Source organism: Xyrauchen texanus, chromosome 43 (assembly GCF_025860055.1).
Source record: "Xyrauchen texanus isolate HMW12.3.18 chromosome 43, RBS_HiC_50CHRs, whole genome shotgun sequence".
Taxonomy (NCBI): Eukaryota; Metazoa; Chordata; class Actinopteri; order Cypriniformes; family Catostomidae; genus Xyrauchen; species Xyrauchen texanus.
In genome coordinates, this window is record NC_068318.1 from 2406517 (window position 1) to 2428386 (window position 21870).

General features: G+C 37.1%; 1 protein-coding gene across 3 annotated transcripts in view; it reads left to right on the plus strand.

Moving 5' to 3' along the window:
* The window catches only part of pam (peptidylglycine alpha-amidating monooxygenase), a 220511-nt gene that overhangs the window by 14207 nt on the left and 184434 nt on the right, over positions 1–21870 (plus strand). For all 3 annotated transcript variants that reach the window (XM_052116273.1, XM_052116275.1, XM_052116274.1), the window contains exons 2-4: positions 10118–10459; positions 16986–17106; positions 21326–21383. In XM_052116273.1, the coding sequence (XP_051972233.1) occupies positions 10368–10459; positions 16986–17106; positions 21326–21383 (271 nt within the window). In that variant the 5' untranslated portion in view covers positions 10118–10367. The remainder of the gene's footprint in view (positions 1–10117; positions 10460–16985; positions 17107–21325; positions 21384–21870) is intronic.

Genomic DNA, 21870 nt, shown 5'->3' on the forward strand with positions numbered 1-21870 from the left:
TCGTTTTGAGCAAAGACAAACGAACAAAAAAACAAGACAGTAACAAATAACAAAAAACGTGCAACATTTTATTGATGTACATTCATACCACTAATACACAGCTTTTTAAATAATTACGGAGACATGAAATTTTGATTTTAGATTAATGTTTTAAAATGTTACCTGTTCTTTAATTATTTAATTTACAGTCTACAAAACAATCGTCCAATACAAGTAGTACTCCAATTTCATTTTCAGTACAATCGAAACCATAACAGAGACGCATGGTGTCACCAGTTGTTTCAGGAGTTTCAGATGAGCGTCCAGAATCAAGATGATTACCGTGATAGTTTTGGTCACGATAATCGAGATATGAAATGTTCATACCATTACACCTCTACTGGTAATAGATTGACATATGATCATTTACGCTGAAAGACTAGCCCAGCTCAGCCTCAGATGAGCTGAAATGGCACACACTCCGTTTTTAAGCAAGCACTCAGTGCTGATTCGGACCGACATGAAACTAAAGCGATTGGGGTGTTCATTGCCAACGGTATGTTTCCCTACTCTGCTGATGAAGATATGTGATTTCCACATATGTTTAAAATGCTCAAGCCGCTTCACAACATCCCTCGTATCCATTTTAATAGCAGATTACCTTCTATAGTGATGTTTAGTACACCTTCCGAATATTGAATATATGTGCAGTCGAGTTTGAAATGCATTTTATGTCGATGCATGTAGTATAATAGTGAAGGTATTAAGTTAAAATGTTGATTTATTAATTAGAGAAAAGGTTTTTTTTGTTGAAGACCCAGTGTTAAAGACCAAAATTTACTATAGTAATATTGTAGTAACCATGAATGTTGTCACCATGGTTTTCTTTGCAGAAAGCATGGTTTTGTTACAATTAACCATGGTTTTACAACCGTAATACTGTAGTTTCCATATAGTAACCATGATTATACAATATATTGTAAACATGACAGTAACCATGTTGATTTTGTGGTTACTATGTTTTTATTACAGATACTATAGTTAAACTCTGGTTACTGTAAAACATAGAATTTATTCAGGGCAAAATTGTTGAAGTGTTTGTTACCAAATAGAGTATTCTTACTAGTAATATATATATTTTTTCTGTACATTGCAAATACCAAACCATACCAAAACCGTGATACAAACCAAACTCTGAACCGTTACACCCCTAGTGGATACTAGGGTGTTCTGTGTGGTTTCAAGTTGCTCTGCTCTGTGTTTTATTGCATTGCTACAATAGGCTATCTGTGTTTGGGTGGTTGCCAGGTTGTTGCCATGTTGTTCTCTGTGTTTGTAGCACATTGCTATGCAGTTGCTTGGGTGGGTGGTTGCTTACTGGCCCAAATGAAATTAAGTTCGTACTTAGGTGGTCAGAAGTCGTTATTACGATGTAACGTGCGTTCAAGTGATTTTAGTAGAAAAGAATAGGCCCGTTTTCCAATTTCCAATTTTTTCACTTTTTTTAAAAGATTCACCGTTTAATGTTTTTAATTGATGCTTTATCTGTCTTATTTGATCATTCTTGTGCCACCCGCAAAATATACGCCTACTGGTGGTGTATGTTGTTTTGTTGCTCAAACCTGATAAAATGGCTAAATGCATCTTATATTCTGGCAAGCTTTATTCTTCATCATTGGTACAAAAATGCCTACTAAACTATACAGTCAAAATCCACAAGTAAAAATATTTGTGTTTTGAATATGTGTTATATATTTGTTGATTCTTTCCATGATTCTTTAATTGACACGCCCCCAACTTGATGAGTACCAGATGAGTAGTACATTTTCTCACTGACTTAATTGGTCAGAGCAGTTCTTGAGTTAACAACTCCTAATATAAATTCAAGCAGGGCACTGCCACTCAACTAATTTGCCATGGTTATAATTAGCTGTGCCGTAATTGATGTGGTTTAATTATGCTTTTGATAATTAAAGGAATATTCCAGGTCCAATACAAGTTAAGGTCAATCTACAGCATTTGTGGCATAATATTAATTACCACAAAAATATATTTTGACATGTCCTTCCTTTTCTTTAAAAAAGCAAAAATCTGGGTTACAGTGAGGCACTTACAATGGAAGTGAATTTGGGCCAATTTCTTTTAATCTTAAATAGGGGAGAGCGGGGCACAAACTAACACTTTATGGTTTTCATTAGTTTAAGCAATATCACACAAGTGTGATATGGCCCTACATCAGCACTTCTGTGATTACCTACGGCAATCGGCCTGCGGCCAAATCATAGCAGTGCAGATTCAGGGCCATATAGCACGATTGTGAGTGTGATATTGATTATATACAACAGTTCAATGAACAACAGCAGGGGTAATTCTACCTATTTCGCAGTAGTGCGCAAGAGTCATTCACTATAGAAACCGTAATGTCCTCCATTTTAAACAGTGTATCCACTATTTTAAACAGTGTATCCACTCCATTGTGGAAAGTTCGATAAGAGGTAAGTGCCTTCAGTTTGTGTAATTAATCAGTCTGTTGTGTCTCTCACCTGTGATGAGCCGTAATGCTGAAGTTGTTCGTTTAAAGCCGTTTACAGAGAAGTAAGTTTGGAGCAGAAGAAATAGAAATAAACGTGTAAATTGTCAGCTTTAAGCTAAGCTAAAATGCTATTTCTAGGCATTTTACATGCACACGTTACCAGGCACGATCATGAATTTTTTTATCAAGAAAATTCACTTTAGATCATAATTTCTTTTTTCTAGTAAGAAAATCATATTCTTGATAATAATTAGAAAAAAAATAATTTATACCACAAATAAATAGAAAGTATCAACTTATTTCTGTTTGAGTGAAATACAACTTTGGTTACCTCTAAAACATTGTGGATGATTAGTGTTAATATTATTGTTAATATAAAGTAGAAACTTCCAGTTTCTCCTGTCGTGGAATATCACGATGAATCTCTCTAAGTTGTAAGAAAACTCTCAGAGTCTTGAGTTCCAGATGCCAAAGTTGTAGTTTATTGAACACCAACAAACATGAGACCGGCCAGCTGTCCGTTCTGACTGTCTTAGTCCAAAACCTCCTCTTCTATACAGTTTATTATCTGGCATTACCTCATTTCTGTGCCCCTTTGTTATTTTTGTAACCAATGGATACTATTTGCCACCATTATCTCACAGAGCCTTTTGATATCTTTTTACTGGTAGAAACTTGGCTTTAGTCTATCTTCAAGGTCCTTAGTCTCATTATTTTGTTACAGCTGGGTGCTCTTTGTGGCCTCTGCAGCATCAACACTTTCAGTAACCTCATATGCTCTCTCCTGGGTCACACAAAGGCCAGGAAACTCATATAAGTATTTTGATATATAAGAAACATACTAGAATATTGAAAAATATACTATACTCCCTGTCTGGATTTTTTTCTCTGCCATTTGTTTATCTTTCCTTCGGTCTCATATAGGGCTGGGATAAACGCTTATTTTTTAAACGATTAATCTTGCGATTATTTTTCCGATGCATCGATTAATCTAACGATTCATTTTTCCAGTCCGATTCGATTTCGATTCGATTATCTCCCCATTAATTGACTAATGGCAATTTATACATGTTGATTTACATATCTGCATGAAAAAAACATGAATTCCTTAACATTGCAATATATGTTTATTGCTCTTAAAATTCCAAAATAAAAGACTATACAAGTGCAAAGTAATGCATTCTTAGTCAGAGGTAGCATTCAATAAAACCTTGACACCTTGAAAACACATGGCCTATGTTTAGCTTACTGAAAAAAAGTGCATCTTGTAATTCTTCTTTCAGATTAAAATAACAACAACTTGATGTCTAGCATTCAATAAAAAAATTAAAAGGTCACTTGAGGGCTTTAAGCTAATACAGGGAGTGCTTTTCCAACAAAAAATAAATAAAAATGAACAGCGACAGTGGGAGCCAGCAGCCTGTCATGGCGTCCTTCCTGAACCAACAGAATTGAACATTTATGTTGAAAACACATAGGCCTAGCTTACTGAAAAAAGTGCATCTTTTAATTCTTCATTCACATAAAAATAACAACAACATAGTAATACACTCTGCCACTCACCTTTTTCATAAACTCAAAATTCTAAGATAAAATTCAAGTAAAAGTGTACAAGAGCAAAATAATGCATTCTGATGTCTAGCATTCAATAAAAAAATAAAAAGGTCACCCAGCCACCGTTTCTTAGAGCTATTGAAAGAATACAATAACTATTGTAAACTTGGGGGCTTTAAGCTAATACAGAGTTATTTTCCAACCCAAAATAAATAATAAAAATAAACATTGAGAATTCAACATTTATGTTGAACATAGGCCTAGCTTACTGAAAAAAAGCATCTTCATTCACATGCAAATAACAACTTACACTCTGACACTTTCCTTTCACCTTAAGAATACTGTGTGTGTGTGTGTGTGTGTGTGTGTGTGTGTGTGTGCGCCCGCCGGGTGGCGCCTCTTCAGGTGCTGGTGCATTGCCGTGGTGCTATAATGGAAGGCCATCTCCATTTTGCAAAGATGACATATCATGGAATTGTTTCCTTTTAAATTAAAGAATTCCCATACTTTAGAGGAACGAGTGCGTGCCGCCGTGCACTTCTGATAGTCTGAGGAGCCACTCGTGTTGCTACTACTCTCCGGCGCCGCCATCTTTATTTTGGGTCTGACGAATTGACGTGCATATTTTGCGTCAACGTATTTTTTGCGCGTTGTCCCAGCCCTAGTCTCATAGATTTGTTTTATGTTTCTTTTCACTGGCACTGAATGTGGATATGTTGTGATAATGCTGTCAGGCTAAACACATTGAAATGCACTCAATATCCCAGAATTCCCAGTATTTCAATCCTGATCAGTCACATCCATACATGTCTATTGACGTCTCCAAGAGAAGGCGCTTGTTTAAATGAATAATTCCTCCAAAATGGAAAAAAAATGTATGCTGTTCCAAACCTGTATCCAGAGTTAGTTTTTACAGTTATTTATGAGTCTTTTGACAAATATATCTTTAAAATGTTGTTAATATTTTGTCATATCATATTCATTCATTTTATTTCCTGGCATATAATTGTTATGATGTACAGTCACCTAGTTGTTATCGCCAGAATAAACCCTGACAGATTATCCCCCTGATGGGGTTTATTTTTAGATAACTGGTTTACTGTACATTATCCCGTTTATTACATGGCTACTAACCAAATAAATACATGGACATAAAACATAGTTTTGCATTGAAATTATGTAATTCTGAAATAAATCGCTGTTTACTTTGTAAAAATGTCCATCTGCCGCCTCATTATTCAGCCTGTTACAAGACTACTTGACAAATAAATGCACATGAAACATTTATTTGAGTTGAAATTATTGAATGAGTTTACTTGTAGAGATCGCACAGTGATCCGAGAAGCAGGAGAGACGGCTTGCAGAACCCGGCTGAGCATTCAGATATGTCTAAATCCCCTGATGCGGTTGATACAGTGCAATATCTGACTGATGGACATTTTAGTTGATGATAATGTGCAAAATGACAAAATTGTGTCAATTATACAGACCAGATTTTAATAAAATATTTAAACATTAAGAAAATGTATCAGGCATGTAAGCATACACACAAATAAAACTGTCCTTGTTGTGAAAACTGGAGCTCCTGTAATAATGGCATACAATGAATATACTGAAGCATTTGCTATTTTTCAAGTTACTGTATTTTGAATTATTTATGGTTTAGTAATCTATTAATTTCCCTTGATTTTGCACATTCTTAAAGAAACCGCTCATTCGCAATGCAAGTTACGTGGTCTGACTAGCATGTAACTTCGTTCAAGTTCACCTGTTCATTTGCTTCATTGTATGTGCAGATATAGTTTTAAAATTACCAACCTGGTCTCACAGAATGAACATTACTCAAATGTTACTCAAAATGTAAAATTTTGTAAACTGACTTTTTTGTGCAGCTTTCTACATTTTGCTTGGTTTTGGCACCCCTGCTGGACATTTCACTTGGAAACTGCAGCCAAACGTGAAGAAGCACGTAATTACAGTTTTGCTAAAAAGTTGCAGTGCTCATATAAATTTTATGAGATCAGTCGGAATATTACATATATTTATAGATATTGTAATTAATCTCATGTGGCTCATTTTGTTGGTATTCACACAGCTCAAGCGAGAAAACCCAACACACTGGATTAGAGAAATAAGTGTTTCTGGATGTTTCTTCTTCGGAAACAACTTAAAATACTCCATCATTTTGCGGCATACAGATAAGTGTAAGACATCATTAGAGACTATAAAGTGTCTACTTTTATTTGTGTACCCTCACAATACATTTACATTTATGCATTTGGCAGATGCTTTTATCCAAAGCGACTTACAGTGCACTTATTACAGGGACAATCCCCCCGGAGCAACCTAGAGTTAAGTGACTTGCTCAAGGACACAATGGTGGTGGCTGTGGGGCTCAAACCAGTGACCTTCTGATTAACTGATATGTGCTTTAGCCCACTACACCACCACCACTCCACAATAACAACAAAACCTTGTGCTTTTGTAAAATAAAGAAAATAAAAAGGGTGAGCTTACAGCAGTCTCTTATGTTCACAAGCATATTTCTGAAACACATCACAAAAATGAACTGAAACTCTGTGAATACTTCACACAAGAAACATGTCTAAAGACAGCTTAAAATGTCTACTTTTAAATAAAACAATTCAAATTTAAAACAAATATTCTCCTGCAATGTAATCTGTATGAAACAAAGCCATGTACAGTTTCTCCTGGCTCAGCTAATTATCCTTAATGTGATCACACCGACAGGCAGATGCCGATATTCATACGGTAATGTGCTGAGACGATCAGTGCAAATGGTATACACCCCCGACTGTGCCTTGAAACATCTAATTCATTCACTTTTCTGCGCTTTTGAAAGATCGCAAGATACACAGGCGAGGAAACTCCTGTGTAATGACGAAGAGTTTCCTCAGAAGAAGAGCAGGATTACGATGAACATTTGTATTTTGAAGAGAGATTTGATCCAGCCGAGGATACAATTTTGGACGAGTAAGTCATTTAGTTTTAATTAGTTGTCATGCTGTTTTATAAAAAATTTACATATTTTACTAGTGGGACTGTTTCCAGACTTGCCAGCCAGGATTCAGAGTATTGAAATTTGAAATATGTTCTAATATGCAAGTTTTAGTTACATTTAAATGCTGTTTCGGCTAAAGCAGGTATTTAAATTGTATGCTGTATGATATAAATATGATATGTATTATGATATAAAAAATAATATGAATGTGTAGATTATATTTTAACTAGTGTTTATGCTGCCTCATTATCATCAACAAAGCTTGTGCTTGCAAATATATATTCAGGTTAAATGAGTAAAATGCACTTTAAATATGCCCACTCTGCTAATTTCGGCAATTGTGAAATCTCATCAGGTTTTGAAGAAATATAAAATTGTGTATCCTCGGCATAGCAGTGGAAACTTATTTCATGATTCCTGATAATATCTCCCAGGGGAAGCATATACATGGAGAAAAGCAGAGGCCCTAAAACTGATCCCTGTGGCACTCCATATTTTACTTTTGTTTGGTTTGACAATTCCTCATTTACATATACAAAGTGGTAGCGGTCTGCTAAATATGACCTAACCCATGCTAATGCAACTCCACAGATGCCAACATAATTCTCTAGCCTATTCAAGAGAATGTCGTGATCTATCGTGTCGAATGCAGCACTAAGATCTAAAAGAGAAATGCAACCGCGATCAGTTGATAAGAGCCAGTAATTTGGAACTCTGATAAGTGCAGTCTCTGTACTGTGATGAGGCCTAAATCCTGACTGAAATTCTCTGTATATACTATTTCTCTGTAGAAATGAACATATTTGGGAGGATACTACCTTTTGTAGTATTTTTGACATAAAGGGAGATTTGAAATCAGTCTATAATTAGCCAGTTCTCCAGGATCAATTTGTGGCTTTTTAATAAGCGGTTTGATAACTGCCATTTTAAAGTTTCTTGGAACATGTCCTAAGCATAGCAAGGAGTTAATAATATTAAGAAGAGGTTCTGAGATTACAGGAGATACCTCTTTTAAGAGCTTATTTGGTATAGGATCTAACAAACAAGTTGTGGCTTTTGATGTTTCGACAAGTTTTGTTAGCTCTTCATGACTAACTCCAAGAGAGTTGAGAATATCAATAAATGCTAATCCCAATGTATCATTTTCATTATCTATGTGAATGTTGAAGTCACCAACAAGTAAAACTCTATCTACAGTAACTACAAGATCTGATCAAAAATGTGCAAATTCACCAAGGAAATCAGAATAAGGCCCAGGTGATCTATACATTGTAGCAAGGACAAAAGACGACAGATTTTTTATTTATATCTGACGGTGTCACATTAATCATTATTAGTTCAAAAGACTTACCTTTATATCCTGTCCTCTGAGTAACACCAAAAACTTCACTGTAAATTATAGCAACACCTCCTCCTCGACCCATCAGACGAGGCTCATGTTTATAACAATAACCTGGTTGAGTAGATTCATTTAAACTAATATATTCATCCAGTTTAAGCCAGGATTCAGTCAACCAGAGTGCATCCAATCTATGAAATGTAATCATTTCATTAACAATTAGTGCCTTGGTAGAAAGAGGTCTAATGATTAGTAGCTCTATTTTTATATGATGTGTATTTTTAATTTGTTTTCTTTGTTCAAGTTTGACCTTAATCAATTTTTTTCTAAATTATTTAGTGAGGGTATTGTGTTTGGTAGTTCGGGGAACAGACACAGTCTCTGAGATATCTAGGTTATACAGTCTCTATGTGTTGTAGTTTATGTGACCCGTGTGACGTCTCAAGACAGCTAGCAGACGTTCAGATTAACCAGTTTGTCTGCTTCCTGACCTGGGCCCCAGTTAGTCAATTACTATCATTATTAAGACTATGAGCCAAATTACTAGAGAGGAGAGTGGCACCTTCCCTGGAGGGATGGAGTCCATCTCTCTTTAGCAGGTCAGGTCTACCCCCAAAACTCTTCCAATTGTCTATAAATCCTATTTTATTCTTCAGACATTGTTTTTACTGTATTTTGGATCAAATAAATGCAGCCTTGTTGAGCAGAAGAGACTTCTTTTAAATGGTAGTGTAGGTCTAAAATTAAGTAAAGACTTTATGTAAAGAAAATGCATAGTCATTATTACTTTTAACTTGATTTTGATCATTAAGTCTTTGTCACATTCCTCATTGATAGGCCCAGGGGAGGGTCTTTGTCTCCTCAGGTGTGAAACACATCAATATTCATGCCTCCTCGCATATGACCTTTCTAACACTAAAAATGTTTTACAAAAGTTAAATTACTATATTGTTTTGTATGAATGAGTGATCAAGATAGTTTTCACATAATTTTGTTGCAAAATCTCTAGGCTACAAGATCCAGTTCTCAAAAGTCTTGTTGAGTATGTGTTATATGGCTTTATTTCAATGACTTAAAATTTTTGTTTTTTCAAAAACCACGCATAAATGTTATTTTCTCAATAATACAAACATGTACACACATTTTCAGTAAATAACAACTTAAATGTCGGTTTGGTCCTTACACAAATGAACTTTGAATATACAGTATAAAGGTTTGGAATGACCCATGGTAAAATAATGACAGAATTTTAATTTTGGAGTGAACTATTTCTTTAAAAGGACAGCCTATTTAAATGGAAAAGGCTTGCCGAGGTAATCAGTATAGTGCTGCCCCACTAAGCCAAGCAGAAGCCTCTATACTTCCTGTGCCTCTTAGGCAGCAAGCAGCCAGTGTTGTGAATGGAATATTGTTTGATTAGATTACCATACTCCTGCAAAGTCCTTTCTCCTCCTCTCTCCCCTCACGTTCATTCTCTCTTCAGAGACTCAGTGCATGCATATTTCATGAATGTTGCGAGGGGATTGACGAATTGATCTCTCTCATACTGACACAGATTATTCTGGAAGTGGGACCTGGTTTACGGCAGTTGAAGCGGAATTTTGTTTTTCTCTGTCTAATTATATATATATATATATATATATATATATATATATATATATATATTATTTTTTTTACCTCTCTTTTCCAGGTTGTGACAGAAGCCTGATTTGTGATATGCGACAGTCGACGAGAGGTGCAAGAAGCTTTTCTCTTCCTCCACATCCTTCGATTTATTCAGCACGACAACTGCAGTGACTTGAAAACTTTTGGAAGCGCTTTTGAACAGATCGAGTGAATGAGCACTTGAGAGGAGGAGGGAGATTAGGAGGAAAGAGAGAATCGAGGAGCAGAAGTACTAGAGCAGACTGCAGTCTCTGAGTGTTAAAGTGGTGTATGGCATGGACATGGGTGTGCTGGGGAGCAGTGTGCTAGTGTTGGCACTCTTCTGTCAAAGCCATAGTATCCCAAACCCTCTAGACAGGTCTAAGAGGTGAGTCTTTTCACTTTCTCAATGGACAGTAGGGCTGGGCAATATGAGGATATATATTGTGGCGATGATATAAAGTGTCAGTCAATATAGATTTTGCTTTATCGTGTATATCGCATTATGTAAATATCCATGTGAGAAAATTGAAACATGGTCAGGGTTTTTCCAGCATTGAAAATTTTTCTGCAGCCACCAAAGCAAATTTAATTACCTTATCTCACGTTTAGCGCTAAAAGGGCTAAATATTCTTCTCATCTGACATGCAAATGTTTCACGTAACTGTGACACACGCTGTCTCTGGAGACAGGAGAGCTCAGAGCGGGGTCACTCGTGCTACTAAATCATTTTTGACCGAGGAAAACCCAAATGGAGAACAAAATATCCACAGAAAAGGACAACCAACAAACAGGTCAAGAAAATGAAGAGGAGCTTGTTATTAAAATAGGTGCCACATCTGTGGTTCGCACAATGATAATCACTCGTAATACAAGCAATCTGTTTCACTGCCTCAAAATGAAGCACACAAATGAATATTAAGAAAGCCAAAAGATGAACTCCGCATTAGTTCTGTAATTGTATTTATTTATTTATTTATTTATTTATTTAAGCGGAAGTGATGTTTATTTGATAGATATGAAATATCTTCTCTCATCCAACACCTTAACAACACAGATCCACAGCACCACCAAGTGGACTCAGTTGTAACTGTGAGATTTGGCGAGAAATTCAGAGTCAAAACAGTGCAATTCTGTGCTGCTCACGGCAAGAAAATGCGGAAAGGAAAATTAGTTTGCGAAATTCGAGTGGTGTTTCTTCGGTCAATGGCTGATGTCATTAACGATAACTAGAGAGCAGTGATACAGGCTAATATAAATAAATACATACAAAATTTATAATCATTTAATTGTCTCCACAACAAATCATTGGAAATTAGCAAGAATTAAACAAATGCACTCCTGCTGCACTTCTTTGACACCATTTGCTCATTAACATTTGCTGCAATTAACTGCTTGGGAAAAGCTGTAAACAGGGAAATTCACTTAGTATGCAAAGATAAAATCATGATAATGATTAAATGTTTGATATAAAATTCATACTAACATGTCTGGGTGTACAAAATGTTCCAAACGTATCTTCTGGGATGTTTTTTTTTCTCTCTCTTGTAATTAAAATTTTTAATTGTTTCATAATGTAAACAAAGAAAAGCAAAACATACTTAAACAGAATCAACATTTAAAAACCACAATTACCCCTCCCTAGCTCCAATCCCGCCCGACCCTCTACAAACATCACTGTGGTCACATATGAGCATACCAAAAACCCCATTACCCAACAAAAAAATCTAAGTTACCCAGTCTTCTAAATTACATTTCCTCAAAAGCCACTACACTCCCTATCTCTGTGCACCACTACTGAAATGAGGGCACCCAAGCTAACCTCCGTCCCCTTAAAATAATTTGCCTGACGATCATTACACTGGTCAGAACCCAATTTTCTTATGTGTTTATTCCCCACATTGATGACCTCCCATCGCCCAAAACACAGAGTCTAGGGCAAAACTAAACCCGAGTGCCCAACACGCCACATACAAAACTCCTAACCTTCAACCAAAATTCCTGGATCTCAACACACCACCAAAAAACATGGGCTGTGTCTCCATACTCCGATTGCCATCACCAGCAGGTGAGCGCATCTTTAAGACCTAGCCTATACTATCTAGAGGGGGTCCAATGTAAAATCTTGAATTGCATAAGGACCCTTGCATCTCTAGATGCAGACTTGACATTTTTTAGAATCCTAGCCCACACTCCCTCCTCCAATATCAAATTTAAATCTTTTCTCCCATAATCACTTGAGAGATGTTGAAGCTCCATCCCACATACTCTGAATTATCAGGGAGTAATACACTGATGCCTCATGACCTTTTCCAAAAGCGGTAATCACCTATCCCAGAGTATCTGCCGCTTTAGGGGGGTGTGCGCTACTCCCAAAATATACAATACAAAGCAGGTGACACAGCTGTAAATACCTATTGAACTTAGATCTGGGAATCCCAATATGAAGAATCAGACTGATCTGGGCTTGTGTCATGGTTAGCGGAAGCTTTCCATACTTTAGTGATTCTGTATTAACTTCTAAACTTATAAAATTGGAGCCAATTCTGTAGCATAAGATCTAAAAAATTAATCGGCAAAACCATCTGGCCGTAATATCAATGGCTGAGGTAAATATATCACCACCAGCAGATTTCACTGAGGGAATGGTAGAAAAAGACTCTCCCTGCTTTGTCCCCCATCTCAAAATATGACTGTCATGCCCTGAATAGCCAAAAATCCACCCTCCGTGACAAAATAGTATTATATCTGTATTTCAATCGGGACAATTCTCTGAGGCCAGCAGAAGATATTCGGTGCTTCAGCTCTGCCTTGGCACTTTTAATATTCCCTTCCAACTCCATGATTTCCCCTGCTTTGGATTTTCTGGTGAATGAGGCATACTGTATGATTCGACCCCTAAGTACTGCCTGAAGTTCCTCCCAAGCCACACCCAAGAAGGATACCGAGGACCAGTTAATCTCCATATAGACATTGATTTCAGCCTTTAGCATTTGTCCAAATTCATTTTTGCCAAAGGGATACATTAAAGTGCTAGCTATATTTACAGTGCATCCGAAAAGTATTCACAACGCTTTCACATTTTGTTATGTTACAGCCTTATTCCAAAACTGTTTAAATTCATTATTTTCCTCAAAATTCTACAAACAATACCCCCATAATGACAATGTGAAAGAAGTTTGTTTGAAATCTTTGCAAATTTATTAAAAATAAAAAATAAAAAAAATGTACATAAGTATTCACAGCCTTTGCCATGACACTCAAAATTGAGCTCAGGTGCATCCTGTTTCCAGTGATCATCCTTGAGATGTTTCTACAACTTGATTGGATTCCACCTATGGTAAATTCAGTTGATTGGACATGATTTGGAAAGGCACACACCTGTCTATATAAGGTACCACAGTTAACAGTGCATGTGAGAGCACAAAACAAGCCATGAAGTCCAAGGAATTATCTGTATACCTCCGAGACAGGATTGTATCGAGGCACAGATCTGGGGAAGGATACAGAAACATTTCTGCAGCATTGAAGGTCCCAATGAGCTCAGTGGCCTCCATTATCTGTAAATGGAAGAAGTTTGGAACCATCAGGACTCTTCCTAGGGCATGCCGCCCGGCCAAACTGAGCAATTGGGGGAGAAGGGCCTTAGTCAGGGTGGTGACCAAGAACCTGGTGGTCACTCTGACAGAGCTCCAGCATTTCTCTGTGGAGAGAGGAGAACCTTCCAGAAGAACAACCATCTCTGCAGCACTCCACCAATCAGGCCTGTATGGTAGAGTGGCCAGACGGAAGCCACTCCTCAGTAAAAGGCACATGACAGCCACCTGGAGTTTTCCAAAAGGCACCTGAAGGACTCTCAGACCATGAGAAACTAAATTCTCTGGTCTGATGAAACAAATATTGTACTCTTTGGCCTGAATGGCACGCATCATGTTTGGAGGAAACCAGGCACCGCTCATCACCTGGCCAATCACCCTAGAGTCAAGCATGGTGGTGGCAGCATCAGGCAATCATTTGCTTGAGAGGTTCTGCAAAGAAAAATGGGAGAAACTGCCCAAAAATAGACGTGCCAAGCTTGTAGCATCATACTCAAAAAGACTTGAGGCTGTAATTGGTGCCAAAGGTGCTTCAACAAAGTATTGATCAAAGGCTGTGAATAGTTATGTACATGTGATTTTGTTTTGTTTTTTATTATTAATACATTTGCAAAGATTTCAAACAAACTTTAATCATGTTGTTATTATGGGGTATTGTTTGTAGAATTTTGAGGAAAATAATGAATTTAATCAATTTTGGAATAAGGCTGTAACATAACAAAATGTGGAAAAAGTGAAGCGCTGTGATTGCTTTCCGGATGCACTGTATCTTTTTATCCATATGTGGCAACACCTCTAAACTCACCAGGACATGATCTGATACTAAAATGTTTCCAATTGAGCAATCAATAACTGATGAAATGAGGGACTTGGAAATACAAAAAAATCTATTCTAGAGTCCCTACCAGATGGGTTCAAAAGTCTCCAAATATCTGTATGACCAAGGTTTTTACACATCCTGTGAAGCGTCAATGCTGCTCTAGGGGGCTTACACCCTTTTGCTTCACTATAATCAAGGACTGAGTCCATCAATAAATTATAATCTCCTCTCAATATTATATCATGATGGGTGCCAGCAGCTTGCAACATCCCTTCAAGATCTATAAAAAAAAGCCCTGATCATCAGTGTTAGGTGTGTAAATATTAGCCAAAATCAATTTGTCTGAAAAACAATTAGCCTGAATTTTTCTAAAACAACGATGACTCTTCTTAATTTATCTTTAATCTGTTTGAGACATTTGAATTGTAGATGTTTACTTCTCAATGTAATGACTCCCCTGCTCTTACTTGAGCCAGCACTAAAGAAAACATGTCCAACCCATATCTTCCCAATATTTTCAGCTTGCTGCGGGGAAATATGTGTTTCTTAAAGAAACACTATATCATATTGTTTACGTTTTAGGAAATAAATAACCTTCCTTCTTTTTATGGGGTGCCCCAACCCATTCACATTCCACGTGGAGAGAGACAATCCTCTCATATTCACTTTTGACATATTAAAAAAATGTATTGTGTAAAAAATAAAATTGTAAAAAATAAAATTGTAAAAAGCACATTACAACATTGGTGCAACAATCAACCCTTGAACTTTCCCAAGGAAACATGCACATTAACCCTGTGCTCGACAGCGACAACAGTCCCATGCATGCCTACAAGAGCCCCTGCAACAATTTGCCGTCGGATTGCTCAAGGCCGGTGTTTCTATACAAAATATTGTAAGACAGAGTTACACGACAGAAGATAATCTATATAACAAACTCCATCCAATAGGAGGCATAAGTACAAAGAACGTGCAGATACATCCACAAACTGTCCCGAAGGAGTATTATTCCAGAAAATAAACTCCAGCCGCTAGGTGGAACCAACACAAAAAGAAACAAAGAAGGCACCCAGTTTCCTCGGATGGTCAAGTGAATGTTTAGTGAGTCAGGTCCATCAGGCTGTATCAAACGCATCACACAATAACTTAGTCATTGACTTTATGAAGGACAATGCTTGCTGTGGGCATCTACATATTTTGCGGCCATCCTTAGGATCTGTTCTCAATTTTGTTGGGAACATCAGTGCAAAAGCCCCCTTCCGTTGATGTAAGAGTTTTTTGCATTCCTTGTATCTATCACGTTACTCTCGTCGAATTCACAAAGTCTGGAAACAAGTAAATGTGGTTCTTCCAAGAAATCCTTCCTTTATCTTTATCAGATGATCTCAGAAATTTGGCCAGAATTGATCAGGGCCTGTCTCCTTCCGTGGATCTCCGAGCTGGAACCCTGTGAGCTCGCTCGATTTCCAGTTTATGGGCTGTTATGTGGAGCAGACTCGGGAAGAGCCCGTCTAGGAATTTCACCATATCTCTGCCTTCTTCGTTCCAACAATTCCAACAATTCGGAGGAACAATTCTCCTTATCTTCCAACTTTTCCCAAACACACTCCAAGTCCGTCTTGGTCGTCCGTCTTGGTCGCTAGCAGATTAGCAGCCAATTCCCTCTCTGATGACTCCAGATAATCAATTTTTCTCGATGTTTCCCATTCTTGTAACCAACTCAGAGAATTTAGTCTCCATGGCAGTAATCGATTGACATATTACAGCAAGTACCTCCAAATCAGCAATGACCTTCACCAGCATTACCGACATGCTTGACAGTTGATTCTGAATCTCCTCTGCACTGTTCAAACTGAGTGCCCTGTCTGCGGCCCTATCAGGGGTGTCAGCTTGAGTACGTAAGTGTCTTAATGTCTCCAGAGCCCAAGGATTTTGAATTCTTTGACATATTGTCTTCATAGTAGAGGTATGGATCAGGGTGTATCGAATCTCACCATTTATGACATAAAAAGTATTAATAACTTGCAAAGTTCGCAGAGCTCACCCTTGACAAGTCCAACCCTCGCATGGCACCACGCAACTCCCTCTTCAGCTCCCAATGACAGCCCCTTTATAACCACTATCAATGAACTTTGAATTCAGTCCTCTGTCCAAACAGTTCATCACCTCACCTGGTGTGAGTTCTGTGGAGAGTCATGTCACTCACTATCCCGCAGTCTTCCCCACTCAGGTGTGGAGAATTTGTATTATATGTAAGAAAAGGGACATTATAACTGAAATATGCCCATTTGAGTTGATATAGAATTGAAATCGGAATCGAAAGCATGCAAATAGTAATCATATCAGGAAATATGTATTGACACTCAGCCCTAATCATTATTAAATACTGACATTATATCTGCCCTCATCCACCCTGCTCTCTAGACACCAGTAATGTCATCCACTCCTTATATCATTATCTTATGAGATCTATTTAAGCTTGTTTTTTCTGTTAACAGGTTTCAGGACAGTGCCTGGTCAGACCCAAATGACTGCTCCAGGATCAGACAGCCATTCGACTTGTCTAATCCTTTTAATTTCTCCCTGAATATCCACATGCCAGGAGTGATTCCAACAGAAGTAAGACCTCTTTACATATACAGTAAAAATATATATAAAAAAGACACTTTCTTGAAAAGCAGAGAAGGACCTCTTTACGTATACAGTAAAAATCTATTAAAAAAAGACACTTTCTTGGAAACATGCTAAAAACGTGCTAGCACATGCTATCATCACCTAGCGAAGTGGTGAGACTGTGTATAATTGATGTCTTTCAATTTGTTACTTGGCAAAAATGAATAAAAAACGAAATGGCTGAAAGGGGTGTATTTATGTAAATGTCCACATTGCCTCAATATATATGTGTCAATAAATCAAATGTCATTTTGACTGATGGTTTTTCAAACCTAACGTTCTTCAAGATGACATCACCCTGAAGTACTATGCAAAGAATGGCCCACATTTGCCTTTAGGGGGTGCTACAGGCCATGCCCAAATGCCCCATTTTTGGGTCAAAAATTTTCTAATTTGATACATTAATACTACAGGCCAATGGTAACCCCTAAACCAATAATGGCCAACATTTGCCCTTAGGGGGCGCTACAGGCCACGCCGAAAAGAGCCATTTTCTGGTCAAAAATGTTCTAATTGTGTGCATTGATACTACAGGCCAACAGGAAACCCCACACCAAGAATGGCCCACATTCGCCCTTAGGGGGCACTACAAGCCATGCCCAAATGTCCTATTTTCAAAGTGATGGCATTCCACCCCATTTATTCAATTCTTCTGAAACTTAATGTACATACCTCAATTCTCATTGGGAACAAAAAAGCCTCAAGGATCCATTCAGAATATAATTGACAATTGGGGATTGGCACTTCTGAGTCAGGTTAGTAAGCATAAGAATTACTCTGTTCACTGGCTAGCCTTGCCCTGGCAACCATTTAGAGCACCCTAGCAGCCATTTCTATTAATTTCAATTACAGTGTGATGTCTTTGTCCTAGAGACATGATAGTTGGTTTGTTTTAATTGGGTGAGCAATTGGTCTTCAAGTATCATCATGGGAACTACTTAGCCATGCCCTAGCAACCATTTAGAGCACCATAACAACCAAACACCATTGATTTCCATTCAGCATCACTAAGATGGGATCAAAAATTTGTATTTGACTTATTTCACTCAGGATAGCAAGGAGCCATGTTAAGTATCACCTTGGTAATTGCCTAGCAACCACATGGGCTTACCCTAGCAACTAAGTAACAAAACACATATCTCTACACCAGAAAATCGTAGAGACAGCCTGGTTGACTTATTTCATAATGCATTTTATACATGTCTATTACAAATATGTGGTCTTGTTTCATGAATACAGCACATACATTTTTCACCATCTAACTGGACAGAAGAAAAGTAAATGTTGCAACGTGCCCCATAGGGGGGACATGTTGTAACAGGTGAGGAGCATATTGTTACATGACATATGACAATGTAAAATCCCCCTCTAACAACTGTCGCTGATCTACCAGTATTTAAATAGAAGATAAGTTTAACCCTCTTGGGTCTGAGGGTGTTTTGGGCCCTGGAGAAGTTTTGACATGCCTTGACATTTGTGCTTTTTTCAGTTGCTTAAAAACATATCAATGGCTAATGTCTGATAATACTGTATTCAGCACAATCTGGGCTACAATAATATGTGAGCAACATGTTTGTGCATGTTTGTATTTTTGAGAAAAAAAAGTTTATGCATGGTTTTTGAAAAAGAAATTTTTTTAAGTCATTGAAATAAGGCCATATAACACATATTAAACATTTGTCCAGAAGACTTTTGATTACCGGATCTTGTAGCTCAGAGTTTTGCTACAAAATGATGTGAAAACCATCCTGATCACTCATTCATACAAAACAATATAGTGATTTTTCTTTTGTAAGACACTTTTAGTGTTAGAAAGGTCATATGCGAGGTGGCATGAATAATCATGAATATTGATGTGATTCATACCTGAGGAGACAAAGACCCCTCCCCTGGGCCTATCAATGAGGAATGTGACAGAAAGAAACAATTTAAAAGAATAGTTTTCTATTATATTACATATATTGTAAAATGCAATTTGTGAACAAAGCTGAATTTTCAGCATTATTACTGAAGTCTTCAGTGTCACATGATCCTTCAGAAATCATTATAATATGCAGATTTTCCAATATGGGCATATTTAAAGTGCATTTTACCAATTTACACCTGAACAGATATTTGCAAGCGCAAGCTTTGTTGATGATAATCCGAAATTGTATCCTCGTCTGGATCAAGTCACTCTTCAAAATGCAAACGTTCATCTGAGTTCCGCTCTTCTTCTGAGGAAAATGTTATATATTCGTCACTATTCAGGAGCTTCCTCACCTGTGTATCATGCCATCTTCCAAATGCGCAGAAAAGTGAATGATCTTGAAGTTTTTTAAGGCACATTACTGTATGAATAGCGCTCTCTGCCCATGGGTGTGATCACATTAGGGATAATTAGCTGAGCCAGGACAAATTGTACATTGCGTTGTTTCATACAGATTAAATTGCTGGAGAATATTTGTTTTACATTTGAATTGTTATATTTAAAAGTAGACATTTTAAGCTTTCTTTAGACATATGTTTCATGTTTGTGTGATAATTATTCGCGGAGTATCAGTTGTGACATTTTTCAGAAATATGCTAGCAGACAAGGAGATTGCTGAAAGCGCACCCTTTTTATTTTCTTTATTTTACAAAAGCACAAGGTTTTGTTGTTATTGTGAGTGTACACAAATAAATGTAGACCCTTTATAGTCTCTAATGGTGTAATGGTTTAATCCCTAAAATTTGTATTTTAAGCTGTTTCCGCTGTAATGATGAAAAAATCCAGCAGGAAGCACCGGCGTGTCCGTCGACCCCAGAGGGTTAAAGGGAAATTATGTAATTACATATCTGACTGCATAGAATTAAATAGTTTGTTCTAACAGATTTTGAGTTTGCCTCATTTTAAATAAACAATGAAAACCGAGATTAAATACTTTTTTGTGAGAATTTTGACATTTGCTTCTATAAAATTACATTTTGGTGCAATTTTTTGTCTACAGAGTGTTGATATGTCAACATGTAAACAAATTAAGTTTCATCTAACCAGTTTTTGTGGAAATGTTTGAACCATGTGTGCTACAACTAGCCCCACATTAGCTTGTGACCTGCTCTCCTCTACTCTTTGCAAACTTTCACACAACACATTTGCAACCAATAGGTTTGGATAAAAACAGACTTTTTATCATTTCTGGGACACCATCTCACTCATCCAAAACCACAAGAGTCTTATTGACTTGTGTCTGACATTCAAGTTTCTTAAAACGATATACTGCTGATCGCAGTAGGTTGCTGATGTTTGCATGTCATATGCTTGAGCTTTGCTGATTATATACACCATACAAAGAGTGCAAATATTTTTTTTAATGACCACAAAGAGTCAGAACATCAGTTTAATGTCTCATCCAAAGGACGGTGGCCTTTTTTACAGTACAGTGTCCCATCACTATACTGGGGTATTAGGACCCACAAAGACCACAGGATGAGTACCCCTTGCTGGCATCTCTAATACCTCTTCCAGTAGCAACCTAAGTTTTCCCCCATCGGTATTACACAAGGCAATGGGGGGTAGGAATAAGATGCAGGCATAAAGTGAAGCATGAACCCAGTCTGTGTTTTTATTGGAAATAGCGGTTAAAAGTGAAGAACACTTATTTTTTTAACCTCCCAACTCATGGTCTTAATTGAATGACAAAAACTTTGCTGTGGAAAAATATTCATACTGTATATATATTATGTTTATACTACATTTAATGGTCCTAATTTTGAATTTGGACGTGTTGCGGTAATGAGAAGTTAACCTGAAAATTCTATCCATAATCTAACAAAGCATGAAATCTGTTGTAATCTCTGTGCACAATGTGAATCATTTTTGTTAAAAATGTTTTAAATTGAATTTCAAAATGATTTTAAATAGAAATCAAGCTTAGTTTTGTGAGAATCAACCAATAACATAAAAAACAAGATATCAATTTATGATTTAATTCTGTTAATTGCTGTGGTATTGATGCGAGTTGAATTGGTCTATCATTGGCCCAGAACCACACACATCAAAGCCTAGGCTGATTCATAGTACAGTTTCCCAAAGTACTGTAACTATATTTAGATCTCGACCTTGTTTGCATTATCAGAGCAGCAATAAATGTTGTTGGAAAATGTATGGGAAAACTGCCTAATATATGTGTTTGTTTCTTAACAGTCTGACAGCTACTTCTGTATGGCTGTTCCTGTCCCCACATCACGGGAGGCCTATATAGGTGAGTAGACATACCAAATATAACAATAGAGAGTCTCATAAATAAATGTTAATAAATGTGAAAATTGTTTCTGGTTCTGGCAGACCTGAATAATCAATGCAGTATAACTATGAGTTAATGGATAAATTAGGTGTATGCCTGGCTGAATAGATTAATCTTTTGTCTAGAACTAAACTGAAAGAGTGTGTCTGAGTCCCCAAACACTGCTGGGAAAGCTATTCCATAGTTAATGATAGAAGGTCACTTAAGTATTGAGGAGTCAAATAAGAAAATAATTTTGCGATCATAGTGAGCGTGATGGATTATAGCATGATAGAAGGTCACTTAAGTATTGAGGAGCTAGACCATTCAAATCTTTAAGTAATGAGCATAATTTTTTAATTTATGTGAAACTTAACATGTAGGCAATGTACCGGCAATTAAAATGGGGCTGAAATGAACTTATTTCTTGGTTCTAGACAGCACTCTAAATCAACTGAAGCGTATT